This window comes from Megascapheus bottae, chromosome 33 (assembly GCF_031878675.1).
Source record: "Megascapheus bottae isolate mThoBot1 chromosome 33, mThoBot2.hap1, whole genome shotgun sequence".
NCBI classification, from domain to species: domain Eukaryota; kingdom Metazoa; phylum Chordata; class Mammalia; order Rodentia; family Geomyidae; genus Megascapheus; species Megascapheus bottae.
Genome location: NC_143541.1, coordinates 5,753,290 through 5,778,546, shown reverse-complemented (window position 1 = coordinate 5,778,546; position 25,257 = coordinate 5,753,290). Strand labels below are relative to the sequence as shown.

At 49.6% G+C, this 25,257-nt stretch overlaps 2 protein-coding genes across 3 annotated transcripts; one reads left to right on the top strand and one right to left on the bottom strand.

Annotated features, from left to right (window-relative positions):
• Positions 1 to 2,041: 2,041 nt before the first annotated feature.
• On the bottom strand, positions 2,042 to 15,265 carry Arpc4 (actin related protein 2/3 complex subunit 4). The gene is made up of 7 exons (XM_090323849.1): positions 14,884 to 15,265; positions 14,494 to 14,558; positions 10,974 to 11,092; positions 8,346 to 8,457; positions 5,620 to 5,715; positions 4,645 to 4,815; positions 2,042 to 2,993 (listed from the first exon to the last, which is right to left on the bottom strand). Exons 1-7 carry the CDS (start codon positions 15,263 to 15,265, stop codon positions 2,988 to 2,990), a joined length of 951 nt encoding a protein of 316 aa, XP_090179975.1. The 3' UTR covers positions 2,042 to 2,987.
• Tada3 (transcriptional adaptor 3) lies at positions 15,098 to 21,731 on the top strand. 2 transcript variants are annotated; one of them, XM_090323804.1, is made up of 9 exons: positions 15,098 to 15,296; positions 15,875 to 16,107; positions 17,324 to 17,574; positions 17,676 to 17,781; positions 18,182 to 18,323; positions 18,415 to 18,518; positions 20,154 to 20,263; positions 20,842 to 21,027; positions 21,232 to 21,731. In XM_090323804.1, the coding sequence occupies exons 2-9, from the start codon at positions 15,901 to 15,903 to the stop codon at positions 21,422 to 21,424; spliced, it is 1,299 nt and encodes a 432-aa protein (XP_090179930.1). In that variant the 5' UTR covers positions 15,098 to 15,296; positions 15,875 to 15,900; the 3' UTR covers positions 21,425 to 21,731. The 2 variants fall into 2 exon arrangements, with proteins under 2 accessions (XP_090179930.1, XP_090179931.1); XM_090323805.1 differs by lacking the exon at positions 15,098 to 15,296 and having other exon boundaries at positions 15,907 to 16,107; positions 17,302 to 17,574.
• The last annotated feature ends 3,526 nt before the right edge of the window (positions 21,732 to 25,257 follow it).

Sequence of the window (25,257 nt, the reverse complement as noted above, 5' to 3'; positions counted from 1 at the left end):
TCTGAAACCCTTACTGTTCCTGGCATGCAAACTTCTGACAGCAAATAGGAAACCGTTTGGCTGGCATACCTATTTACCCATCTAGCTCTTTTACTGGTCCCTGTCACCACTAACAGCACAGTGAAACTTGAACAGCCTAGAAAGAGGGCTGAGTTCACATAATCCCCAGTTTACAGACTAAGAAACCAAGGCAGGGATTGGAATTGGGGCTTAGTGGTAGAGTGCTTGCTTAGCATGCATGAAGCCCTGGGTTGATTCCTCAATACCTCATCCACAGAAAAAGCTGGAAGTGGCACTGTGGATCAAGTGGTAGAGCTAAAAAAGATAAGACAGTACCCAGACCCTGAGTTCAAGCTCCACGTAAAAGAAAAACAAAAAAGAAACCTGAGGCACAGCATACAGACTTGTCTAAGTCAGCAATGGTAGGGCCTTGTCACTTGCCGCTATTAAACACTTGAAATGTTAACAGTAGGACTGATGAAGTTTAAAGTTTGATGTAGTTATTTTTTGGTCGGTTGTGTGACTTGAACTCTGGGCCTGGGCACTGTCCCTGAGCTCTTCAGCTCAGGGCTAGTGCTCTAACACTTTGACCCATATCGCCACTTCCCGTTTTCTGGTGATTAATTCAAGATGAGTCTCACAGACTTTTTGAACCATGATCCTCAGACCCCAGCCTCCTGAGTGGCTATTATAGGCATGAGCCTCCACACTTGGCTTCAATTGCTGTAATTTAAATAGCTATATACAGTCAGGCACTGGGGGCTCATGTCCATAATCCTAGGTGCTTAGGAGGCTGGAATCTGAGGATCATTGTTTGAAGCCAGCCGGGGTGGGAATGTCTGTGAGACTCTTTTCTCCAATAGACAATTCAGAAAATGGCTGGGAGCTTGGCCTAGTGGTAGAGTGCTTGCCTAGCATGTGCAGAGACCAGGGTTCAATTCCTCAGTACCACATACAAAGAAGAGAGCCTGAAGTGATGCTGAGGCTCAAGTGGTAGAGCTCTAACCTTGAGAAAGCCCAAGGACAGTGCTCAGGCCTTGAGCTCAAGCCCAGGACAGGCAAAATGCCAACAAAAAAGCCAGAAGTTGGCTGTGTGGTGGCTCACATCTATAATCCTAGCTACTTAGGAGGCTGAGATCTGAGGATCAAGGTTCAAAGCCAGCCCGGGCACAAAAGGACCGGAGACTATTATCTCCAATTAACCTCTAGAAAATAGGAAGTGGGACTTTGCTCAAGGGTAGGGTGGTAGTCTTGAGCTGAAGAGCTCAGGGACAGCACTCGACCAAGTTTAAGCTCCATGATTTCCCCCCCACACACACACACACTAAAGCCAGAAGTGGTGCTGTGGCTCAAGTGGGAGAGCTCTAGTATTGAGAAAAATAATCTCAGGGACATTGCCCAGGTACTGAGTTCAAGTCCCAGGACTGGCACCAAATACTTTTTTTTTTTTGCCAGTTCTGGACTTGAGTTCAGGGCCCAAGCACTGTCCTTGGACTTTCTCAAGGCTAGAGCTCTACCACTTGAGCTTCAGCACCATTTCCGGCTTTTGTCTATGTATGTGGTACCAAGGAATCGAACCCGGGTCTGCGTGCATGCTAGGCAAGCACTTTAACCACTACGCCAAACTCCCAGCCCCCCAAATAAAATTTTAAAAGCTACATGTGGGTAGTGTTTGAGCGTGGGCTCTTTTATCCTTTTGTTCACAGGCTGGAAGACTGGAGTAAGCTACTGCTATATCCCATGGAACCTCAGCTTTTTCATTCTAAAGATGGGCTTTATGCCTGAGGCTACCTTCTGGCACAGACATCATTATGTGAATAGCACAAAAGCTGCATTACAGGTGGACATCTTGAGAATGGATAGTGTATAAGCTGCCGATGGTAGTCACGGGGGTGGGGGCCCTGGGAAAGGACAATGGTGGGATGAATCTCAGTTCTGTAGTTCTGTGTACTACAGCACTGAGCCTCAGCATGAGCCACACAAACTGAGGGAATGAAGAAGCCCAGCCTCCCTTCTCACATACACACACAGAGCGCAGACCTCATGCAGCCCCAAAGGGGCATGAAGAAACTTTAATTAGGGGAGGGAGGATCCACGAGACTCAGAAGAGAGATAAGATAGAGAGCGGGAGAGCAGAGGAGCCAGAGCGGGCTGGAGAGCTGGAGGGAGCTCTGGAGGACTCACTCCTCCACCTCTAGCACAGGCACTGCACTGAGACAAGGCGAGACTGGCACCTCTCATGCTGCAAGGACACTAAAGGGCCCAGCAGCCAGAGGCAGCCGAGCTTTTGGGCCCCAGCTCGTAGGCATGGCTGGTAATCATGGATTCAGCCCTTGTCCCCACCAGTGCTGAGCGATCATCTTCAGGAAGAGCCCAGGAACTGGCAGAGGGTCCCTCTCCTGGGCCCAAGGAGGCTTCGGGGTAAGAGAGCAAGGGAGAGAGACTGGGTCTGAAAGCTCCCTCTCTCCCCACCTGGGGTGACACAGGGAGAAAAAAAAAAACAAGTCGCCTTCTGGCTCCAGGCCCGCCTAGACCCACAGCGACCAGTAAAGTACAATCACTGGGACCAGTCACAGCCACTGGAGGTGGAGATTATTTGTTTAAAAAAAAGTGAGACACAAAAAGGTTACATTCTCCTACAAGCACAGAGTTTAAGTTTCAGGACGTTAAAAAAACAAAAAAAAAAACCTGTCCCAGCCCACGGGACTGAATATCAGAAGCCAGCCTGACCAGGCACGTGTGGCCCTGGAAAGTCCACTGCCACTTTCTTGCCCAGCTAGCAAGCAGACCACCCCCTCCCACATCTGTGCCCACCCAACCAGGTTCCCTGCTGCTGCTGCTGCTGCTGCCACCGCCGCCTCCGCCACCACCACTGCCACTGCTCCGGGATGTGACTCCAGGACGCCATCGCAGAAACACCCTTCGCAGAAACACGCAGACACACACAGGGAGGCTGAGGGGGAGGCCGTGACATCCAGCCAGATGGTTTAAAACTGCAAAGAGAGCCAAGCAGCAGGGTGCGGCGGTTACTATTGTGTCCGGTGGGCTGATCTGAGAGCCACCCCTCTTGAGTGTTGGGCTGAGACACAGTCTCAGATCTGGCTAGACTTTGGCAGTAACCTATGCTGGCCATGGGGAGAAGAATCAGGATCTAATTTTACACATTGAATTCTGGGGGTTCCTCCAGCAAGCCTTAGAACACTTTTTTGCCTTTTCCCTATTGTGCCTAGGACAGTCCTGACACTACAACAGAGGTTAGAAATCAATTCAAGACTGACCACAGCCCAAGACTACCCACCCGGTCCCTGCAGCAGTAAAAAATGATCCATTAAACCACCCTCTGTGCAGGGGAGTTAAGGTTTCCTGGCGCTCTGCCCTTCGACCACTTATGGAAATCCTACTAGATACTCCCCACACTTTCATAGGAAATTGAATGTACTGTTCAGTTGCTCTGAGAAAGGTATTAACGCTATCCTCCTTTAGGTGAGCCTGCCCGGCACACAGCACAGTGCCTTGCACACCAGTGCAGTATAATTAGGCCCCAGGGAAGTGGGTGGATTCTGTATTTAGAAATGTGGGCTCCTCTGGGCGGCATGTATATTGGTAGCAGTAAACACCAAACCTAGTATCTAGGGACAGTCCACTCTACCAGTGGAATGTATCAACAGACCAAAGATTGTTTTGGAAAAAGTAAAAAAGTCATGTCCCGACTATCTAAACAAGAACAAGTCTGCCATCCCTCAATATAAACAATTCCTCCCCTGCAGAGGACTGCAGGCTTCTGGGTAGACAGCATACACAATTTAAGAGGGAACTGGAAGCTATTACAGTGAAGGGATGGGAAGGAAGAAAGGAAGTCAAAGAAATCATGACCTAAGCCTGAGAAATAGACTTTGAAAAAAAATATTGAAGTCTGTTTCAAATGTGGATTTCCAAAATGATTGTCTAAAAGAATCACAACGTACTTTGTATGCTTCATGAGGTCTGAACTATGATAGGTAAGACATCATGGACATTTTTTTTTTTTTTGGTGGGGTGTCAGTTTTGGAGCTTGAACTCAAGGCCTGGGAACTGTCCCTGAGCGTTTTCACTCAAGGCTAGCACTCTACCACTTGGATCCACAGAGTTACTTCTTGTTTTCTGGTAGATAATTGGATAAGAGTCTCACAGACTTTCATGGAGGCTAGCTTTGAACCAAAATCTCAGGGAGACATTCTACCACCAGGCCAAACTCCTGGACCCTCTGAGCTGCTTTTTGCTCAAGACCAACACTCTAGGGGCTGAGAGTTTGGTCTAGTGGTAGAGTGCTTGCCTAGCATGCACGAAGACCCGGGTTCGATTCCTCAGTACCACATACACAGAAAAAAGCCAGAAATGGTGCTGAGGCTCGAGTGGTAGAGCTCTAACCTTGAAAAAGTCCAAGGACAGTGCTCAGGCCCTGAGCTCAAGTCCAGGACTGGCAAAAAAAAAAAAAAAAAAGACTAGCACTCTACCTCTTAAGTCACGTGGCCACGTGCAGCTTTTTTTGAGTAGCTCATGGAAGTCTCAAGGACTTTCCTACCTAGGCTGACTTCAAACCATGGTCCTCGGATCTCAGTGTCCTGATTAGCTAAGACTGCAGGTGTGAGCCAGCAGCTGACTTACATTCTTGAGGAACTCCTCAGCCACGATGCGCGCTCGGGCGTTGACTGACAGCTTCATCTCACTGATCTCCTTGTCGATCTCCTCCATGAAGTGGATAACGAAGTCCACCAGCTTGTGTTTGTACATCTGCTCTGTGTGGAAGTTGGTGATGAGAAAACTGATGTCATAACCCTATGGAAGAAGGAGAGTGGGCAGAAGAGAGGAGATGGGAATTATCACACAGGCATGCTTCAGCGAGCCTCATCACATATTCCCAGCTGGCTATAACTTTCTCCTTCAGGCAGCAGCCTTGTTTGCTGCAGTTGGGGAGACTATGTGGACACAAAATGGGTTTTTTTGGCCAGTTCTGGGACTTGAACTCAGGGCCTGAGCACTGTCCTTGAGCTTTCTCAAGGCTACTGCTCTACCACTTGAGTCACAACTCTCTGGGTTCAATTCCTCAGTACCATATACATAGAAAAAGCTGGAAGTGGTGCTTGGCTCATATGGTAAAATGCTAGTCTTGGGATAGAGAGGCTAAGGGACAGCACCAGGCCCTGAGTTTAAGCCCTAGAATTGATGACGATGATGATGATGATGATGATGAAGAAAGAAAGAGGAGGAGGAGGAGAAGATGAGGAAGAAGAAGAAGAGGAGGAGGAGGAGGAAGAGGAAGAAGAGGAGGAAGAGGAGGAAGAGGAGGAAGAGGAGGAGGAGGAGGAACTCAGCTAAGTACTAGTGGCTTATACCTGTCATCTAAGAGGTTGAAGGATCAAGGATTGAAGCCAGACTTATCTCTAAATAACTACAAAAAGCAGGAAGTAGAGCTATGGCTCAAGTGGTAGAGTGCTAGCCTTCTAATTGAAAAGCAAAGGGACAGCGCCCAGGCTGAGTTCAAGCCCCAGTATTTGCAGAAGAAAAGAAAAAAGAAAAAAACAACCCAGACCCCTCAGTGACAGAATCCCAGGAGTGAGCACACAGATCCACCGGCACTACCTCTACTGGTTTCCTTCGAAGGATGAAGAAATTTTCTGCTCGCATCATCATAAAACGCATGAACTTATGGCATAAGATCTTCTCAATCTCATCGGCCTGGAGAGAAGAAAGGAGAAAAGAAAGTTGGTGCTTCCATAGCCGGACTTGTGACTCCCCTTTGCACACCTATTCCCCTCTCCTGGCTCATGGGACACAGTGGGTCTGGTGTGGACATGATCACTACCACGCTCTGAATGGCTGCAAACTAAAGGAAGAGTTCATGGCTTATCCCAGTCTCCCCTCACCTATTCCGGAGGCCTTTGTTGTTCTTGTGTCAATAGTACAGAAAGTGCACAGCACCTGGGAGCAGGCACAGCCATGCCGGGCATCAGACAACCCTGAACAGTCTCCCTTCTTCTAAACTCTCAGTATTTCTAAACCAATTCTGCAGCAAGGAACTAGATGTCCTCCGTACCTCCAGATACTTGTTATCTTCCCTCATAAAGGAGGGAAGGGTTGACACTGTCTAAGAAGAAATGTACTCTTCACTGACTTATGTAACTCTAACCCCTTTGTATATGGTCACCTTTATAATAACAATTCAATAACAACAACAAACTCCTATCTCAGGCCTCAGGATTGGAACTTTCTGTAGTAAATAGTAGCTATTCTGATTTTAGTTACCCGGTTTTTCGTGTTTACTTTTTTTCTTTTTCATGTATTTTTTATTGTAATTAATAGAAGGGTTACATTATATTCACCAGATAGAAGGTGCATTACTTCACATACATTGATACCCTTTGTCATGTCATGGTCCCCATTTCCCTCCCCCCTCATGTTTACTTTTAAGTCCTCCTTTATTGTGACAAGTGCTGTTTTTTTTTTTGTTTTTTTTTTTGCTTATAGTTCTTTTCAAGGGGGCAGGAACATAGCCTAGAGTAAAAAGTGCTTACCCTGCATGCACAAAGTCCTGGGTTCTATTCCTCAGTACCACATATACAGAAAAAGCCAGAAGTGGCGCTGTAGCTCAAGTGGCAGAGCCCTAGCCTTGAGCAAAAATTTTGTCTAAGAACAGTGCCCAGGACCTAAGTTCAGGGCTTGTTAAAAAAAAAAAAGTTTCTTTTCAAACTTAAGTAAAAGAAAATAAACCAGGGGCCAGGATCTTGACCTAGTGGTAAAGTGCTTGCCTAGCATACATGAAGCCCCGGGTTCGATTCCTTGATACTACATACGTAGAAAAAGTTGGAAGTGGTGCTGTGGTGCTAGCCTTGAGAAAATCCAAGGATGGTGCTTAGGCCCTGAGTTCAAGCCACAGGATTGGCAAAAAAAAAAAAAAAAAAAGTTAAGCAAGAGAGCAACCCCCTGGGTTTAAGTCCCAATACAGATTTTTCCAGAGTAAAATTTACAAAACATATCAGCAAGGTATGGGTAGCTCATGTCTATAAACCTAGATACAAAAGAACCTGAGGTCTCAGGACCATGGCTGCAAGCTAGTCCAGGCAGACTAATCAGCAGAAATCCAGAACTATCAGTGTGGTTCAAGTGGTAGAGTGTTAATTGTGAATGAAAAAGCTAAGCAAGAGCTGGAGGCATGAAGTTCAAGTCTATACTGGCACCATTAAATAAATAAATACATAAAATAAATTAAATCTGGTGCTGATGGTTCAAGGCAATAAAAATAAAAGAGTCCAGGCCCACAATTAAAGCCTCAGAAAGGCAAAAATATATATTTAATCATTTTCTTTTCTTCCCAGACAGGATTGGAGCTGTGATCCTCAGGATCATAGTCTCCTGAGTAGTTAAGATTATAGGCATGAGCCACCATAGCCTATTTTCAGTTGTGCTAGGATTTGAACTCAGGATCTCACACTTGCTAGGGATGTGTTGTTCTATCCTCTACCACTAAACCCCAACCTTAATCTGTTTTGGATACTTTTTTTTTTTCTGTTGGTCTGGGCCTGGCCATTGTCCCTGAGCTCTTCAGCTCAAGGCTACTGCTCTACCATGCTGAGCTCCAGCGCCACTTCTGGTTTTCTAGCAGTTAATTGGGGAGAAGAGTCTCCAGACTTAGTGCCCAGGCTGGCTTTGAACTGCGATTCTCAGATCTCAGCCTCCTGAGTAGCTATGATTACAGGCATAAGCCATTGGTGTGTCTTGGTGTTTTGGCATGGAAGCGATCTCACTTTTTGCCCAGATGTGCTCATCATGACTTTACTACTTTTTTTTTCCCCCAGTCCTGGGGCTTGAACTCAGAGCCTAGGCACTGTCCTTAGATACTTTTGCTCAAGTCTAGTGCTCGCTCAGCCACTTGAGCCACAGTGTCACTTCTGGCTTTTTCTGTGTATATGGTACTGAGGAATCAAACCCAAGGCTTCGTGCATGCTACATGATCACTCTTTGCTCCCGGCCCTGACTTTCCTTAGACTTCTTTTGTAGTTAGAAGGTCAGGGTATGCTACTGTGCCTAGCTCTCAGCTGAGCAGTCTTGCCAACTTCTCTGAAAGAGCTGACCTTGAATGGACATCCTCCCAGCCTGTCTCCCAAGTAGCATGGCTTATAGGTGTGAGTCACCCACAGCTGGATAGCAAGCTTCTCCTTTATACTGTATTCCTATCTAGTTTACCCTGGAACTGCTTACTAGCTCAGGAATGGATCTATGACCTGGTATTAAACTGGCTTCATGGCACTGCCTGTCTTCACTGGCTTGGAGCAAGCTCTGAACTCCAGGCCTTCTCCAAGGTGACTCACCTGTTTCACAGCGATGCTGACCCGAACGGAATTGATGGAACCCTCAATCAGAACCTTTTCCTTCTCATTCCTGCTGATGGTGACAGGCTGTAATAGGAGTTCTTTGCTACTCCTGAAATCACAAAGGCAAAGCCCTGTCAACTACCAACAGAATAATCACAACAATTCACAGCATGTCGTGGAATCTCCATCGGAGACCCGAGGCTAAGAAATAGGAGATTCCCAGCACAGACCCTCCAGTGAAAAAGGCATACCCTCTGGAGTCAGAGTGAAAGGGTTTTGAAATCTGTCAGCGTCTATCACATTCCTTGGTATGTAACCCTTTTGGAATTTCATCTCCTTTTCTGTGAAATCCTATTTCATAGTTAGAACGGAGACATCAAAACGTACAGAGCCAGGTAGGTGCTGGTTGCTTACACCTGTAATCCTAGTTACTGAGGAGACAGACCAGAGCTAGCCAGGGCAGGGAAGTTTGTGAGACTCATTTTTTTTGGTCAGTTATGGGGCCTCAACTCATGGCCTGGGCGCTATCTTTGAGCTCTTCAGCTGAAGGTGGTTGCTCTCTACCACTTAAGGCACACCTCCACTTCCAGATTTTTTTTTTTTTTTGCTAGTTACCTGGAGAAACATGTCTCAGCTTTTTCTGCCTAGGCTGGTCTCCAGCTCTGATCCTCAGATCTTAGCCTCTTGAGTAGCTGAAATTACAGAAGGAGCTACTAATGCCAGAATGTGAGACTCCTCTTTTTTTTTTTTTTGCCAGTCCTGGGCTTGAGCTCAGGGCCTGAGCACTGTCCTTGGACTTTCTCAAGGGTTAGAACTCTACCACTTGAGCCTCAGCACCATTTCTGGCTTTTTTCTTTTTTTTTGGCCCCTTTCTCTTTCTGACCCCGCTCGCTCCGGCCCGGCTAGGCCCCCTTTCTAGCTCAGGCCCCCTTTCTAGCTCAGGCCCCGCTCGCTCCGGCCCGGCTAGGCCCTCTTTCTAGCTCAGGCCCCGCTCGCTCCGGCCCCGCTCGTTCTGGCCCCGCTTGCTTCCGCCCGGCCCTGCTCCTGGCTTGCTCTGGCCCCGCTCGCTCCGGCCCCGCTCGCTCCGGCCACCACTCGGTTGGGTTCTGTTCACTTCAGTTCAGCTCGCTTCTTTCGCTCTCTGTCGCCGTCGCAGTCTTGTCTCTGCCACTTTTCCGGTTTGGTTGTGTCTCGTCTCTGCCACTTCCGGCTTGGTTGTGTATGTGGGATACCGAGGAATCGAACTCGGGTCTTTGTGCATGCTAGGCAAGCACTTTAACCGCTAGGCCAAACTCCCGGGCCCCATTTCTGGCTTTTCTACGTATGTGGTACCGAGGAATTGAACCTGGGTCTTTGTGCATGCTAGGCAAGCACTCTACCACTAGGCCAAATTCCCGGCCCCCAGTATGTGGGACTTTATCTAAAGTAACCACCAGAGAAGGAAGTGGAGCCAGGGCTAAAAGTGATAGAGCATTAGTCTTGAGCAAAAGAGCTCAAGGACAGCTACCAAGTCCCATGACAGTGGGGGAATGTGAGAAAGGCTAAGATCTGAGGATCCCAGTTCAAAGCCAGCCTAGGGAAGAAAAGCATCTGAGACTCTTAAAATTGGAAGTGAAGCTATGGTTCAAGTGGCACAGTGACAGCTTTGAATAAAAAAAAAGAGTAAGGCCCTGAATGCCCAAGTATGGGCATACACACACACACACACACACACACACACACGCACGCACGCACGCACACATTCACTCTTTTAAATTTTACTTTTTATCTAAATACTTTTGGTGAGTATGTGCTGCTGGCTCGTACTATAATCCTAACTATGCAGGAGACAGATCTGAGGTTTGAAGTCCAAAGCCAGTCTGGGCAGGAAAAATCCATGAGACTCATAACTCTAATCACAGAAAAAGCCAGAAGTCAGCCAGGTGCAATGGCTCACGCCCATAATCCTAGCTACCCAGGAGGCTGAAATCTGAGGATCTGAGGTTCAAAGCTATCCCGGCACTAAAGACAGTGAGACTCTTAACTCCAATTAGTGACCAGAAAACCCAAGTGGCAAACTGGCCGCTGTGGCTCAAAGGGTAGGATGGTAGTAGCCTTGAGCTGAAGAGCTCAGGAACAGCACCCAGGCCCAGAGTCCAAGCCCCATGACCCACAAAAAAAAAAAAAAAAGGCTGGGAGTTTGGCCTAGTGGTTAAAGTGCTTGCCTAGCATGCACAAAGACCCAGGTTTGATTCCTCAGTACCACATACATAGACAAAAGCCGGAAGTGGTGCTGAGGCTCAAGTGGTAGAGCTCTAGCCTTGAGAAAGTCCAAGGACAGTGCTCAGGCCCTGAGCTCAAGCCCAGGACTGGCAAAAATAAAATGAAATGAAAAATAAATCTTTACTCCTTAAGTAATGAATGTATAGAGATGACATTTTTTTAACTGGCCAGTGGACAAGCTTGCTGAAGAACTCCTCCCATGGACGGTGCCCCACCCATGGCTCCATGTCCTATACTTCAGATCACAAACCACTGTTCATCAGGAAGCCAAAGCATGTCTGCGGAGGCCAAGCTCCTCTAACCAAGTCACTCCAGTGTCCAGAACCCCTCGTCCCCCACACTGACCTCTTATTACTTTCCTACCTGACTTCTACTTCTGGCTTGTTGTGTCTTTCCACAACCTGGGAGGAGAAGTTCTCCAGGCAGAGGGCAGCCTGCAGTGTGGCCCGCACGGCGCTCAGGTAGGGGCGGAGAGTGGCAGTCTGTCGGAATATACCAAAAGGTTAGGAAGGATCAGAACCTGCTTCACCGAACACACAAGCTCCCCAGTTCTAGCTCCCAGACAGCCGGTACTACTCAGGATCCCAGGTGAACACAAGAGCCTGTATCTTCAAGGTACCTACCAGTCTAGTCTCAAGTGGTGGTATTCAACAAGAAAAGACTCCTGCCAGCAGATACTTAATGTGTCAAATATGTCTGATTGTCGTGATTATGGGCAAGATGCGCTTAGGCATAGAGTGGATAGAACTCAGTCGTGCTGCTAAACATCCCTCCATATACATCTACCCAGCCAAGGGTACCGAGGACAGGCACACAGCTAAGCATCGGCCATCTATTATGCTAAAAGTGCATACAATTCTGTTTGTCAAAGTAAGCTGGAAATTCCAAGATTATCTGCACACACAAAATAGTTCACCTGTGTAGGAGTTCACCTAAGGAGGGATTAAGTATAAAGAAAAATTAGAAGTAATCTATATTGAATTAAGAAATTGGTTTTGATTGGAAACAGGACTGTGATGATTTCAGTAGAATAAGGTCATTCTCAGGGGAGGGGATTGGCGTCAAAGTACGCAGGTCAGTTACATTAGCCAAGTTCTTTCTCTTCTTAGGATTTGATACAATCTGGAATGTCTGCTGGCTTTTTTTGCTCAAGTCAACACCCCAGAGTTTAGCTTATTAGGGAAGACCTCTTCCTTTCTCAGAAGTCTTTCTTGACTTCTCCCTTCGTCATTACATTTATTATAATTTATAGTGACATATTTCTCATGTCATTTGTAAAGTGATCCTCACTAGATTGTAAAACTCACGGGTCTGCAGACCACATCTATTTTATTCGGTTACATAGCTTGCAGCTAGCTTAGAATCTAACTGAGTGAATTAACTAACAATATCCTAACAAAAGTTTGTTAAGAGTTTCAGGGGGAGTAAGGAGTACAAGGTTTATGTACCTGAGAATCATTTTACATTGTATGGATGAGGCTGTGATGGCAGGCTGGAATAAGATTACAGATTATCTTGAATGTCAGGTAAACAAATTAGTGTCTTTTTTCCTAATATAAAACTCTGGGGACCTGGGAACATGGCCTAGTAGCAGAGTGCTTGCCTCGTATGCATGAAGTCCTGGGTTCAATTCCTCATTACCACATACACAGAAAAAGCTGGCCTTGAGAAAACCAAGGACAGTGCCCAGGCCAAGTTCAGGATGCAGGACTGGCAAAAAACAAAACAACAACAAAAAAAAACCTTGTATGTCTCACTTCCCTCTCCAATCCATTCTTCAGAGAGACATGATGCAGCCACCGTCGTGTAACTTCCTCCTCCTCAGAAAATCCTTTTTTTTTTTTTCTTTTGGCCAGTCCTGGGGCTTGAACTCAGGGCCTGGGCACTGTCCTTGGTTTTCTCTAGGCTAGAGCTCTACCACTTGAGCCACAGCACGACTTCCAGCTCTATGTACATGGTACCCAGAAATCGAACCTGGGTCTTCCTGCATGCTAGGCAAGCACTCTACACTAGGCCAAACTCCTGGTCCTGTTTTTTTTTTGTCCATCATTAGGTTTGAACTCTGGGCCTGTGTGCTATCCCTGAGCTCTTCATCTCAAGGCTAGCCTTCTACCACATAAGCCATAGTGTCACTTCCACAAGTGTTTTGTTTTGTTTCTGTAAGACATGCCGATGCAAAGGCAATAAAGAATTCAGTCAGAGGGACTGGACTGACATCCGACTCAAAAGAAAGAAAAAGCCAGCAAAGAACTGTGTTGCATTCATACAGCTCAGAAGTAGCAACCCAAAAATAAGACTATATGGATGGAATGATCAACTCCACCCACTCAGGGGTGGAGAACCTCTTCTGTCAAGGGCCATGTACACTGTTCTCAGCCACAAAAAAATCATCAATACAGGTAAAGAGCTGTGGCAGTGGTTGTCAAGAAGCAGCTCCAGGAAGCAGTACTGTGGCTCTAGGGGTAGGGCTGAAGCCTTAAACTGAAGAGCTCAGGGACAATGCCCAGGTCCAGAGTTCAGGCCTTACTACTGAAGAAAAAGGAAGCAGCTCCAGTCTATCCCAACATGTAACAAATCATTTCAAGGGCCTTATAAGGCCCAAAGGCTTTGCAGGGCATTCCCTTTGTTTAACCTATGTGATGATGTGAAAAAGGTAACATTATAAAGGAAAAATCAGTGGTGGTCTGGGTTGGAGGTGTCAAGAGTGGATGGATTACAAAGAAACCTAAGAAAATTTTAGGGTGATGTATCCTGAGTCTAGTAGTGGTTACATGACTGTTTTGGGGCAACATTCATACACCACAGTCCTAAAAGTGAGCTGGGAACCAGTGGCTCATGCCTGTAATCCTAGTTACTCAGGAGCTTGAAATAGAGGACTGCGGTTCAAAGCCAGCCTGAGGAAGAAAAAGTCTGTGACACTCTTATCTCCAATCAGCCAGCAAAAGGCTGTGAAGCAGGAAGTGGAGCTGTGACTCAAATGATAGCCTTGTGCGGAAAAGGCTTAAAGGACAGCAGGCCGGGAGTTCAGGTCCCAGTAGTGACACACACAAAACAAAACAAAAATCTAAATAGGAGGTGACTGACACTTGCCCTTTCAAGCATAAAAGACGACGGGCTCAAGAAAATACCTTGATAAACTTACAAAGTGTTTGAAACTGGAAAGGCATAGGATCCTCAAGCCAGATCCAAAGAAAAAGGTCAGGCTTCAAACTGATGTATGAAACAAACGAGAGTGAAGGCAAGTTTCACAGAGGGAGACGACGTCTGGATAATGTCTGATTTTAAGATGCCCCTGGACAGCCTAGCGAACCTTGCAGGAGAGCTGAAAAGGTCGACTGAGCTATCAGGCACCACCTAGAAGGACACGGCACCAGGAAAAGCACCAACAGCTAGGTAAGCCAAGAGTCTCAGCCCTGCACCAGCAGGGCCCGGGCACCCCCAGGAAGGGAAGGCCCAGCACCCCCAGACGGGTCAAACGCGGGGCCCCTGGCTGAGGCCACGCAAGGCTGCAAGTGCGGACCCCAGGAGAGGGGCGGGCGGGCGGGCGGGCATTCGCCCCGGAAGCAGAGGGGTCGAGCGGGCAGAGGGGAAGGGGGTGTGTTCGCCGAGGCTCCGGTCCCTCCTCAGGCTGCCGGGCCCCCCACGAGCCTTCGAGGCCGGCCCGGAGCTCGGAAGGCCCCACGGCCGGCCGAACATCCCCGCCCGCCTCACGGCCCGCCCGGCGGCCCAGGCTCCCCGCCGCCCCCTCCGGCTCCCGCCCTCCTCGTGCCCCCCACGGCCACGGGCGGCCTCCGAAGCAAGCCGCAGCTCCCCGAAACCCACACCCCCGAGGCAGAATGGAAGCGGGGGGGGGGGGTCCCCGCGGCGGGCCCGGCGCTCTCACCATCGCGGGCGCTGGCTGGGCCGGAAAGCGGAAGTGCGGAAGTCGCCAGCCCCGCGGCGCCTGACCTTTTGGGAGAAGCGCAGCCGCAGTCCCCGCCCAGACTTCCGGGACGTACCATCTGCGTTCCAGCCCGGGGGGGGGAGGCGAGCCCCAGAGGCCCCCGGCTCCCGACCACCGCTCGAAGCTAGGACCCTTCTGGTATCTTGAAAGCCCTGCATGGGTGAATGAGGCGATGGCTTCCGCCGTTTCCACCTAGCCTTCCTCAGGCTTGCTTGCGCCTCGGATTGTGCCCAGCTTCCGCCTTCACCTCCCCCCCCCAGCCACGCCATGGTACAACCCGACCTCAGGTTGGGCACCAAATTAGGACAAGTCGAGGCCGCCGAGGCCTACGTTCCTTCCGGTGTGCATCACGTCCTTTCTCCGGGCCCCGCCTGCCCGCCGCCCCGGGGGCTCGGCGCCGCCGCCCCCCTCCCCGTCGCGGCGGTTCCCAGGGTTCGCCCAGGGCCTCCGGTCCGAGCCCCGCAGGGCTCCCCGCCCCTCGGCAGCCGCGGGGGGCCCGCCCATCAGCCAGTTCCGGGGCGGTTGCCCCGTCCGACCCGAGCTCCCCGCCCCCTCCGCGGCCGGGGTGGGGGGGCCCTGGGGGCCGCGTGAGGGGCTCGCTCGAGGACGGGGGGCCCCGGAGGCGGGACGCTGGGGCGACCCGCGGGTGGGCCCGGCCTTTAAGCAGTCCCACTCGTGTACCAGGCACTGAGCTGGGCTCTTGACGAGCCATCCACTCCTAATCCTCAGCACATCCCAGGGAGGTAGGTACTGTGGTTGACCCCATTGCACAGATTCGCACTTGGTCTGAGGTTTCAAACGTGTTCAGGGCACATGAATAGACATCGTGGGCTTCACCTAGTTCTGCCAGGGCAGAGTGTGTTTCCAGACCACCTCCGGAAGGGGAAAGGCGAGTGTGGTGAGGTGAGGAGACCGAGAAGTCCCTGAGAACCTTGGAAGGAAGGGAGGATTGAAAGTTAAAGGCCTAGCAGATCCCAGGAGATCAGAAGCAGAGAACACCTTGCACAGTGATACCTTGGTAGTTAGGGCTCAGAGACCAGATCCCCTGGGTTCAGATTGCATCTTGGGAGCGCAAGGCACACACTGTTTTGCTTGCAGTTCTTGCTTTGTAAAATGGAGCTCTGCTTCCAGGGTTGGGCTAGGAACAGAGTGAGATGAGCTCTGTTCCAACGTGGAACCCAGCAGATACTCTTAAGTAGCTAGCTGTGCCCTCACACTTTGTCAGTAAGGGCCCTCAAATAGCTTCCTGGTTGAGGCTGTTGCACAGGGAAGGCTCCTTGGGTTTTTCTCATGCTACTCCATCTGGCCCTCTCCTCTGCAGCTCCACAAGGTCTCATCTCCTGGGCCATGAGTGAGCTGAAGGACTGTCCATTGCAATTCCACGACTTCAAGTCCGTGGACCACCTGAAGGTCTGTCCCCGCTACACGGCGGTGCTGGCCCGCTCTGAGGATGATGGCATCGGTATCGAGGAGCTGGACACCCTGCAGCTGGAGCTTGAGACACTGCTGTCTTCTGCAAGCCGCCGCCTGCGTGTGCTGGAGGCTGAAACCCAGGTGATGCCCCCGAGAGGGAACATGGCCAGAGATGGACTTGGAAGTTAGGCTATCAGTCGTTAGGTTAGCTCCATCTGCTCAGGCCAAAGAGTGAGTCTGGTTGGTAAAATAGCCCTGAATGTGGACAGGCCTCATGACCACAAGAGTTTTTATCCATTGAGCTTCTGTTGACTCTTAGTAGACAGACATAAATTAGGACAATTTGGGCCATTGGGATTTGAGAGTGGAGAAACCTGGATTTGAATCTTGACTTCAGCACTTGCTGGTGTTGCTATTTATTTCTTCCCTATGTGATTTGAAGAAAGTGCCCTATTTTCTCCAAGCCTTAGTTTCTCCATCTGCAAAATGAGCCAAATAACAGGACCGACCTACCTACCTACCGTAGAACCTCTGTGAGAATTAGAGAATTTTCACAAAATGCCTCCACACTAAAAGCGCTTCAAATGTTATTTGTTGATACAACTGTCATTTGTCACTGCCTGAACTCCTGGGCCTTGTGAGCCAGGTTATGTGCTGGACCGGGGACAGGCATGGGGGCAGTGAGCTTCCTGGTTTAGGGACCCATGGGAGTTTCCTGAGAAAGGCTGTATATTGTAGCATCCAAAACTCCAGGTAACTTGTTCCAAGCAGGCTTCCTAGCTAGCCGGATAATGTTTAAAATGAAGTTAAGCCAGGTGCTTGTGGCTTCCCCCTATAATCCTTGCAACTCAGGAGGCTGAGATCTGAGGATAGGGGTTCAAAGCCAGCACAGGCAAGAAATCACAGAAAAAACTAGAAGTGGCATTGTGGCTCAAGTGGTAGAGCATTAGACTTGAGCTAATGCTCAGAGGAGCTCAGGGAGAGCCCCCAGGGCCTGAATTTAAGCCCTATGACCCTCAAAAGGGTCTTGCTGGGAGGCTTGTTTGACTTCACTGAAAGTCACTTGCAGCAGGTTTTCCCAATGTTCACATGGGCTGGTTTGTGGTCTCCTTAGTGAACTGTGTGTGACTAGCTTGTGTGAATTGGAAGGTGAGAAGTATGTGAATAAATTCATGTGAGGCAAAGGCACAGAAAAAGGCTGGGTTTTGAAGGGTGAGTAGGAGTTTGTTAAGTAAAAAAAGAAGATGGGGAAAAAAACCTGAGAGCCTCTTTGGATTGCAGATCCTAATTTATTTTCTGGAGAAAGAGTTGTCCCATGTCTTCCCTTCTCTTCAGTGACCGACCGTGTAAATTTCAGATCCTCACTGACTGGCAGGATAAGAAAGGTGACCGCCGATTCCTGAAGTTGGGTCGCGACCATGAACTTGGAGCTCCCCCCAAACATGGCAAGCCCAAGAAGCAGAAACTGGAGGGGAAGACAGGACATGGGCCAGGCCCTGGCCCGGGCCGACCCAAATCCAAAAACCTTCAGCCCAAGATCCAGGAATATGAATTCACTGATGACCCAATCGATGTGCCACGCATCCCGAAGAACGACGCCCCCAACAGGTTGTGGGCCAGAGAACACAGAGGGGGAGTGAAGGCCCCCTGGGCCCAGGGCGAACGCGGAAGAACATGGCGACCCTCTCAGCCTCTGCTTCTCTCGACAGGTTCTGGGCATCGGTGGAGCCGTACTGTGCCGACATCACCAGTGAGGAGGTCCGCACTCTGGAGGAGCTTCTGAAGCCCCCTGAGGACGAGGCGGAGCACTACAAGGTAGAAACCCGGCAGAAGGAGAACAGGACTCCTCCTGATCACAGCTAGCAAGGCCTTCCTCTGCCCTCCCTGCCGCCTGTCTGCCCCACTGACTGTCCACCCACCCAGGCTCAGATTTTGCATTCTGCTGGTCCCTCTCCCCCTGACCATAATGGACGCTGGCCCTGTCCCCTCATCTCCCTCCTGCCGGGCATCAAGCCTCACCCCCTTTCACCAGATCGCCTCTAATCTCCCATGGGTGGGCTTCTCAGGCATCTTTTCTTATTTTTTCTTTAATATATAAAGGCACACACACACACACACACACACACACACACACACGGAGAGTGAATGAAAACATGGTGGCAACGTGGCCTCTGGCTGTGTTAACCACTCAGGCCCAGTGGTCTTTTTTCCACAGATTCCACCCCTAGGGAAACATTATTCCCAGCGCTGGGCCCAGGAGGACCTGCTGGAGGAGCAGAAGGACGGGGCCCGGGCAGCAGCTGTGGCTGACAAGAAGAAAGGGCTCCTGGGGCCTCTGACAGAACTGGACACTAAAGGTAGGCCCCCGACCTTCCTGTCCACTCCAGGCCAGGATTTGACCTCCCAGAACTCCCGCCCACCCGCTGCCCTCTTCCCTGCCTGCTTCAGATGTGGATGCCCTGCTGAAGAAGTCGGAGGCCCAGCACGAGCAGCCAGAAGAGGGCTGCCCCTTTGGCGCCCTGACGCAGCGGCTCCTGCAGGCCCTGGTGGAGGTGAGCGCCATCAACTCGCAACCGGAAGTCCCTGCCCTTCCCGCTTTAGTGCTGTGTTCTCACCCCAGTGGAGCCCGTCTGTAGTCATACGTTGGCGATCACAGCAGGCGACAGCACCTTATCCTGACCGCTCACCCCACTGCACGCCACGTTAGCTGAGCAGCTGGTGCGTGTTACCACCACTTCTCTGTGTCCTCTTCTTTGGTATTAGTACCAAAAAGGGGGACTGTCTAAAATGATCTAAGCTTTTTTGTTGTTGTTGTGGGTCATGGGACTTGAACTCTGGGCCTGGGTGCTGTCCCTGAGCTCTTCAGCTCAAGGCTACTGCCCTACCCTTGAGCCACAGCCCCACTTCTGGTTTCTCGTGGTTAATTGGAGATGAGAGTCTCATGGACTTTAGTGCCCGGGCTGGCTTTGAATTGCGATCCTCAGATCTCAGCCTCCTGGGTAGTTAGGATCTAAGCTTTTTAAAAAACGCCTCCCAGAAGAGGTGGGCTGGAAAATACAAAAACTGTTTTGGCAGCAATGAAGTAATTTTTAAGAAATTGGCCTAGGGGCTGAGGGAGGTGGGGGGAAGGAGGAATCAACTGTCTAGGAGGGTTGAGAGAGGACTGGACCAATAAGGATGGAGGAAGGATTGAATGGTGTCCAAATGGATTAGTTACAAGTATAAAAAGGAAACAGTGAAGTCTGGAAATGCTGGGGAGGGGGAGGGAGGCAGAGAGGGGGAAGTGAGGGGGGAGATACATTGTAATACCCTGCCAACAGGTGGGAAATGTAATAAGGGAATCCTCTCCTGAATAATGTAAACTTAAAAATAATTAATTAGTGGACTCCAGGTGACTGAGATCTGAGGACTGTGGTTCTAATCTACCCTAGGCAAGAAAGCCTGTGAGACTCTTTATCTCCAATTAAACATCCCCCCCAAAAAAAAAAATAAAATAAGTAAAAAACCAGACTTGGAGCTTTGGCTCAAGAATAGCACTCAAGCTCTGAGTTCAATCTCTAGTATTGGCACCAAAAACAATCAGAGAAGTAATCAGAAATTTTGTTACATTTCACGTTATTTTTTTTTTTTTTTTTTTTTGGCCAGTCCTGGGCTTGAGCTCAGGGCCTGAGCACTGTCCTTGGACTTTCTCAAGGCTAGAGCTCTACCACTTGAGCCTCAGTACCACTTCCGGCTTTTTTCTATGTATGCGGTACCGAGGAATCGAACCCAGGTCTTCATGCATGCTAGGCAAGCACTTTAAACCACTAGGCCAAACTCCCGGCCTCACGTGTATATTTTTAATTAGACGTGTGTGTGTGTGTGTGTGTATGAGCGTGCGCACTCAGTGCCAGTACTCAGCTTAGTTGGCTTTTTCTGCTCATGGCTGGCATTCTACTATATAACCCGTGCATCCAGCAACAATTTTATGTTTTATTTAATATTTACTCTCCTAAGTCAGAAGCACCCAAAACTTAAAATTAAAAATTTTCTGTTTGAAGTTCACAAAATGTAAAAACATAAGTAATTTTCAGAAGAGAAAAAGAATACTGCTGGTCTATGAAAACGATTCACATAGGTGACAGGAGCAGGAAACGGGTGGAAATGCTCCCGTTCTTCCTTCCTTTGCCCCATCTCTGGTCTTCTAGGAGAACATTATTTCCCCTATGGAGGACTCCCCCATCCCAGACATGTCTGGGAAAGAATCAGGGGCAGACGGGGCAAGCACCTCTCCTCGCAATCAGAACAAACCCTTCAGGTGAGTGACGTCATGTCTGCACCTCACAGTTCGACCCCACCTCAACCTAAGCATGAGGAGGCCTTCATTAACCAAGAGGCTCAGGACAGTCTGGTGAAGGCCAGGAATCTTGCACACGAGTGCTGACTCAGCACTTGTGCAGGCAGGCTTCGTCCAGGCTTGTTCCTCGTGGCTCCTGTGAGTATCCTGAATGCCTAACCGTAGGGGCTCGGTGTGCCAAATTGTCCTAACTCCCTGCGGTGATATAAACTCCCTATGATGATAAAGCCTGCAGTTGTTCATCATAGTAAGAATTGGATTTAACACGAAAAGACGTGTAAATAGTGGAGTTCACACAGAGAAAAAGTTCTTTGTAGCCTGATATGATAGCATGGCCCTGTTTTTACTTAGAATATATTTAAACCTGTAAATGTAGCCGAATAAACTTGGGTTGTCTAGCAAGAGATTGCAGTGAATAGGTAGCAACTTGCAGAACACACTTACATGTGGATCGAGGGGTTCTCAAAGTGAAGAGCGGGGAGCCTCTGCGCTGGCCCCTCCCCGCTGGCCCCCCAGCTGAGGGCCAGGCTTGCCCACAGTGTGCCACATACCAAGTCCCTGGAGAGCCGCATCAAGGAGGAGCTGATTGCCCAGGGCCTTCTGGAGTCTGAGGACCGGCCTGCAGAAGACTCGGAAGACGAAGTCCTCGCTGAGCTGCGCAAACGGCAAGCCGAGCTGAAGGCACTCAGTGCCCACAACCGCACCAAGAAGCATGATCTGCTGAGGTGAGCTCAGGGCAGGCGCCGCCCACAGGGACTGCAGCCAGACTTCCCACACCCGCTCAGGCCTCTGCGCTCAGGGCTTTGGTGGTAACCACATGAGGTGGTCCACGGGAATGCCAGTCTGGCATGGTGGGTGGGCTCTGTGGGCAGCGGGAGGGACCAGGCGTGGGGCGGATGACCGTATGTCACGTGGATCCTTGTCCACAGGCTGGCAAAGGAGGAGGTGAGCCGGCAGGAGTTGAGACAGCGGGTCCGCATGGCCGACAACGAAGTCATGGACGCCTTCCGCAAGATTATGGCCGCCCGGCAGAAGAAGCGGACCCCTACCAAGAAGGAGAAGGACCAGGCCTGGAAGACTCTGAAGGAGCGGGAGAGCATCCTGAAGCTGCTGGATGGGTAACCCTGGCCTGCCTGCCTGGCTGCCTCCCCGGCCTTGCAGAGCCCGCTTTGGTCTCCTCCGCTGAGCCCTCCTCTGCGGGCCTTTTGGCCTAGCTCTGAACAGCCAGGACACGAGAAGTCCTCCGGGGCCAGTCTCACCCGGCTGGCCTGGTCCCCAAGATGGCAGGGAGGGGCTTCCTTCCTGGATCTTCCTCATCTCTACCATCCCCCACTCCCCACCCCCACCTGTTCCCCTCAAATACTTCTCCCTTGTGGTTTTGTAAAGTGCAAACTCAAGAATAAAGTGACCGCTGTGGTTTTTCACAAAACACCCCACTTTTGAGTGGAGTGTCCGTGTGACGGTGTGTTTGCACGAGTGTTCCCGCAGGTGGGGAGGGGACGAGGAAGAGGGCACAGTTGGTGACCATGTAGGAGGACCATGCTTGAGTGCTGTGGGCCCGTGGCCACTCAGCAGTGGCATTCTTCTTTTTTTTTTTTTTCTCCAGTCCTGGGCTTGAGCTCAGGGCCTGAGCACTGTCCTTGGACTTTCTCAAGGCTAGAACTCTACCACTTGAGCCTCAGCGCCACTTCCGGCTTTTTCTAAGTATGTGGTACCAAAGAATCGAACCCAGGTCTTCGTGCATGCTAGGCAAGCACTCTACCACTGGGCCAAACTCCCAGCCCCACTGGTGGCATTCTTTTAGGAAACCCGTGGGCGGGCTCTGCAGCAGTGCTGCCTTTTGGATTGGCCCCCTGAGCAACCGAGGACCATTCCCCAGAGCTCAGATCCTTTTTTTTTTTTCCTTTTGCCCTAGTGGGGTTTGAATGTAAGGCCTTAAATTTGCTAGGTAGACATTCTCCTACTTTGAGGCACCACTTAGCTAGCTTTTTTTTTTTTTTTTTTTTTTTTGCCAGTCATGGGGCTTGAACTCAGGGCCTGAGCGCTGTCCTTGAACTTTTTCTCAAGGCTAGTGTTCTTCCACTTGAGTCATAGCACCATTTTCAGCTTTTTTCTACATATGTGGTGCCGAGGAATTGAACCCGGGTCTTCGTGCATGCTAGGCAAGCACTCTACCACTAGGCCACACTCCCTGCCCAGCTTTTTTTTTTAAGATGAGGTCTCACTATGCAGGTTAGGCTGGCACCTAACTTTTGATCCTCCTTCAGCCTCCTGAGTGCCAGGTTTGCAGGGACGAGTCACCACGCCTAGTAGGTGGGCCTCCACAGCTTCCCTCTAGCTTTTGGGTGGCAGGTAGGCAGGCAGGGTCAAAGCCTAATGCTTCCTCATTTTTGCCTGGCACTAGAGAGAGAACAGGAGCCAGCTGGCATCTCTGATCCTCCCAAATGAGTAGACGCTCTTTCCCAGTGCCCGTGAAACAGTTCAGGTGGCACAGGATGACAGCTGGGTTTCCATCAGCTTTGGCTGCCCGGAGCAGCAGAGGGCTGGAGCACAGCAAGACCTGCGCAGGGCCAGGAAATGGATACAGGATAGCTTGAGCATCACGGACAAATGGATTTGTTTTCCTGTGCCTCAGCTTCTTCCTAGACAAGTCTTGGGGAGAAAGGGCTGTTCACAATTTACTGGGGGAAGTTGGGGACGAGCAGCACACAACTTGCTCATGCACTCTGCCCTAGAAGGTGATGGTTCCCCTGTGAGATAAGTACCCCATCATATCTGCCTTTTGTGAGTCTGTCACTGTCAAAGTAAGCTGGACAGGTGTCCCCAGGGAATCGCCATGTGACAAACTGGGTCACTCAGAGGCCTTCCTTGTTTTTTTTTTTTCTTTTTCAGCAGGCAAGGACTACTTATTGAGAAACAGTAAAGAGGCCTTTCCTAAGATTGCTCTTAGGAGGGCAGTTTTACTTCCGTTTCGATGGTAAGCCATAGAACTGCTTTCCTCCCACGTGGGAGAGTGTGCCAGTCAGAAAAAGCATAGCCAGGAGGTGGAGAGAGAAACACTTCTAATGAGGAAGCCAGTGGCCTGGATCCAGCCGTGCCTGAAGCCCCAAGATCTTCCAGTATACTTCAAAGTTATCCTAGCCCACGGAAGGTTTTAGCTAGGCTAATTTGCTTTGGAGTTCTGTCATTTATAAATAAAATAAGACCTAATTAATAAAAATGTATTTTGGCTGGGCATCAGTGGCTCATGCCTATAATCCTGTCTACCTAGGAATCTGACATGTGAGGCTCATGATGTGAAGCTAGCCTGGGCAGAAAGTCTGTGAGACATTTCCAATCAATTCTCAAAAAAATAAAAAATAAAAAGGCTGAGCCTGGCGAGGTGACTCACGCCTGTAATCCTAGCTACCAAGGAGGCTGAGATCTGAGGATCATAGTTCAAAGCCAGCTCAGGCACCAAAGGACCTGAGACTCTTACCTTCCTAGAAAATGGAAGTAGGGCTTAGCTTAAGGGTAGGGCAATAGCCTTGAGCTGAAGAGCTCAGGGACAACATCCAGGCCCAGAGGTAGGGCGGTAGCCTTGAGTTGGAGAGCTCAAGGACAGTTCAAGCCCCATGACCCACAAAAAAAAAAAAAAAGGCTCAGGGACAGAGCCCAGGCTTTGAGATGATGCCCTAGGACTGACACCAAAAGAGTATTTTTAAGTGTATCTTGGCAAGAGAGTAGGATGGTGCTCCAGGATGTGCATGGGCTGTGCTGCTGCCTCAGCCGTCAGTGTCACCAGTCAGGAAGACACCAATGAGACACCAGCCGTCGTGTGGCTGCAGTTCAGGGCGCAGTAAACGTTAGCCGGGTACCAAGCACTGTTTACACTTATTAAACTGCCGGATCTTCCGTGACCCCTCGGGGAAGGACTAACAAGACCCCCCTCACAGACAAAACCCAGCAAGGCTCTGCAAGTCCCTGAGGCAGGACTCAACTCAGAACTTTGGTGCAGCCTCTTACATAAGTCATCGGGCCCTGGTCCCGTTACAAGTTACAGGAATAGTCATCCCTATACTTGGGCAGTGTCCACCCTCGGCCACCGCACCTAACAGCCCAGCTTGTGAACCCCTTTCTTTTAATTAGCCACACATTTCCATATTCATGAGGCCAGACCATCTGCGTGGAGAACAGAGGCAGTTTTGTGGAGGAAGTGGGATGGGAGCTGGGGAGAGCTGTGAGGAGAAGGTGGATACACTGGGGGACCGGTTGTGAGAGGCACAGGTACAGTGATGAACTCAGGGCCTGAGCACCATTCTTGGGCTTTCCTCAAGGCTAGAGCTCTACCACTTGAGCCACAGCACCACCTCTGACTTTTCTATGTATGTGGTATTGAGGAATCGAACCTGGCTCTTCATGCATGTTAGGCAAGCACTTGACCACTAGGCCAAACTCCCAGGCTTTTCTTTTTTCTTTTTTAATTAAAAGATTGTATCAACACATCATATTTCAAATGTCATGGTCAACAGACGAGTATTTAAGAAGAGAATCTCTTTATGCAATCACTGGCACATAAATTTAAGAACATAATTAAAATAAATGGAGTCTTTGTTATAGATACATATCTATTTACATATCAATATATCTATAGAATATGTATCCCATCATAGACTTATATGTCTATATAGAAATATTTATATCTCCAAGTTCATGTCAAGTACCTTGAGTACCCCTTAAGTATTAAGTCATGGCTCTTGTACTGTTTGGATCTAATATCTACATATCAAGGAGACCATGCGCCTTTTGTTCCTTTGACTTGTCTCACTCAACATGATTTACTCTAGTTTCGTCCCCTTCCCTGTGAATGCCATTATTTTATCTTGTCTGTTGGCTATGTAGGACTCCATTGTGTGTGTGTGTGTGTGTGTGTATACCACATTTTTTGTATCCACTCATCTGCAGTGGGGCATCTG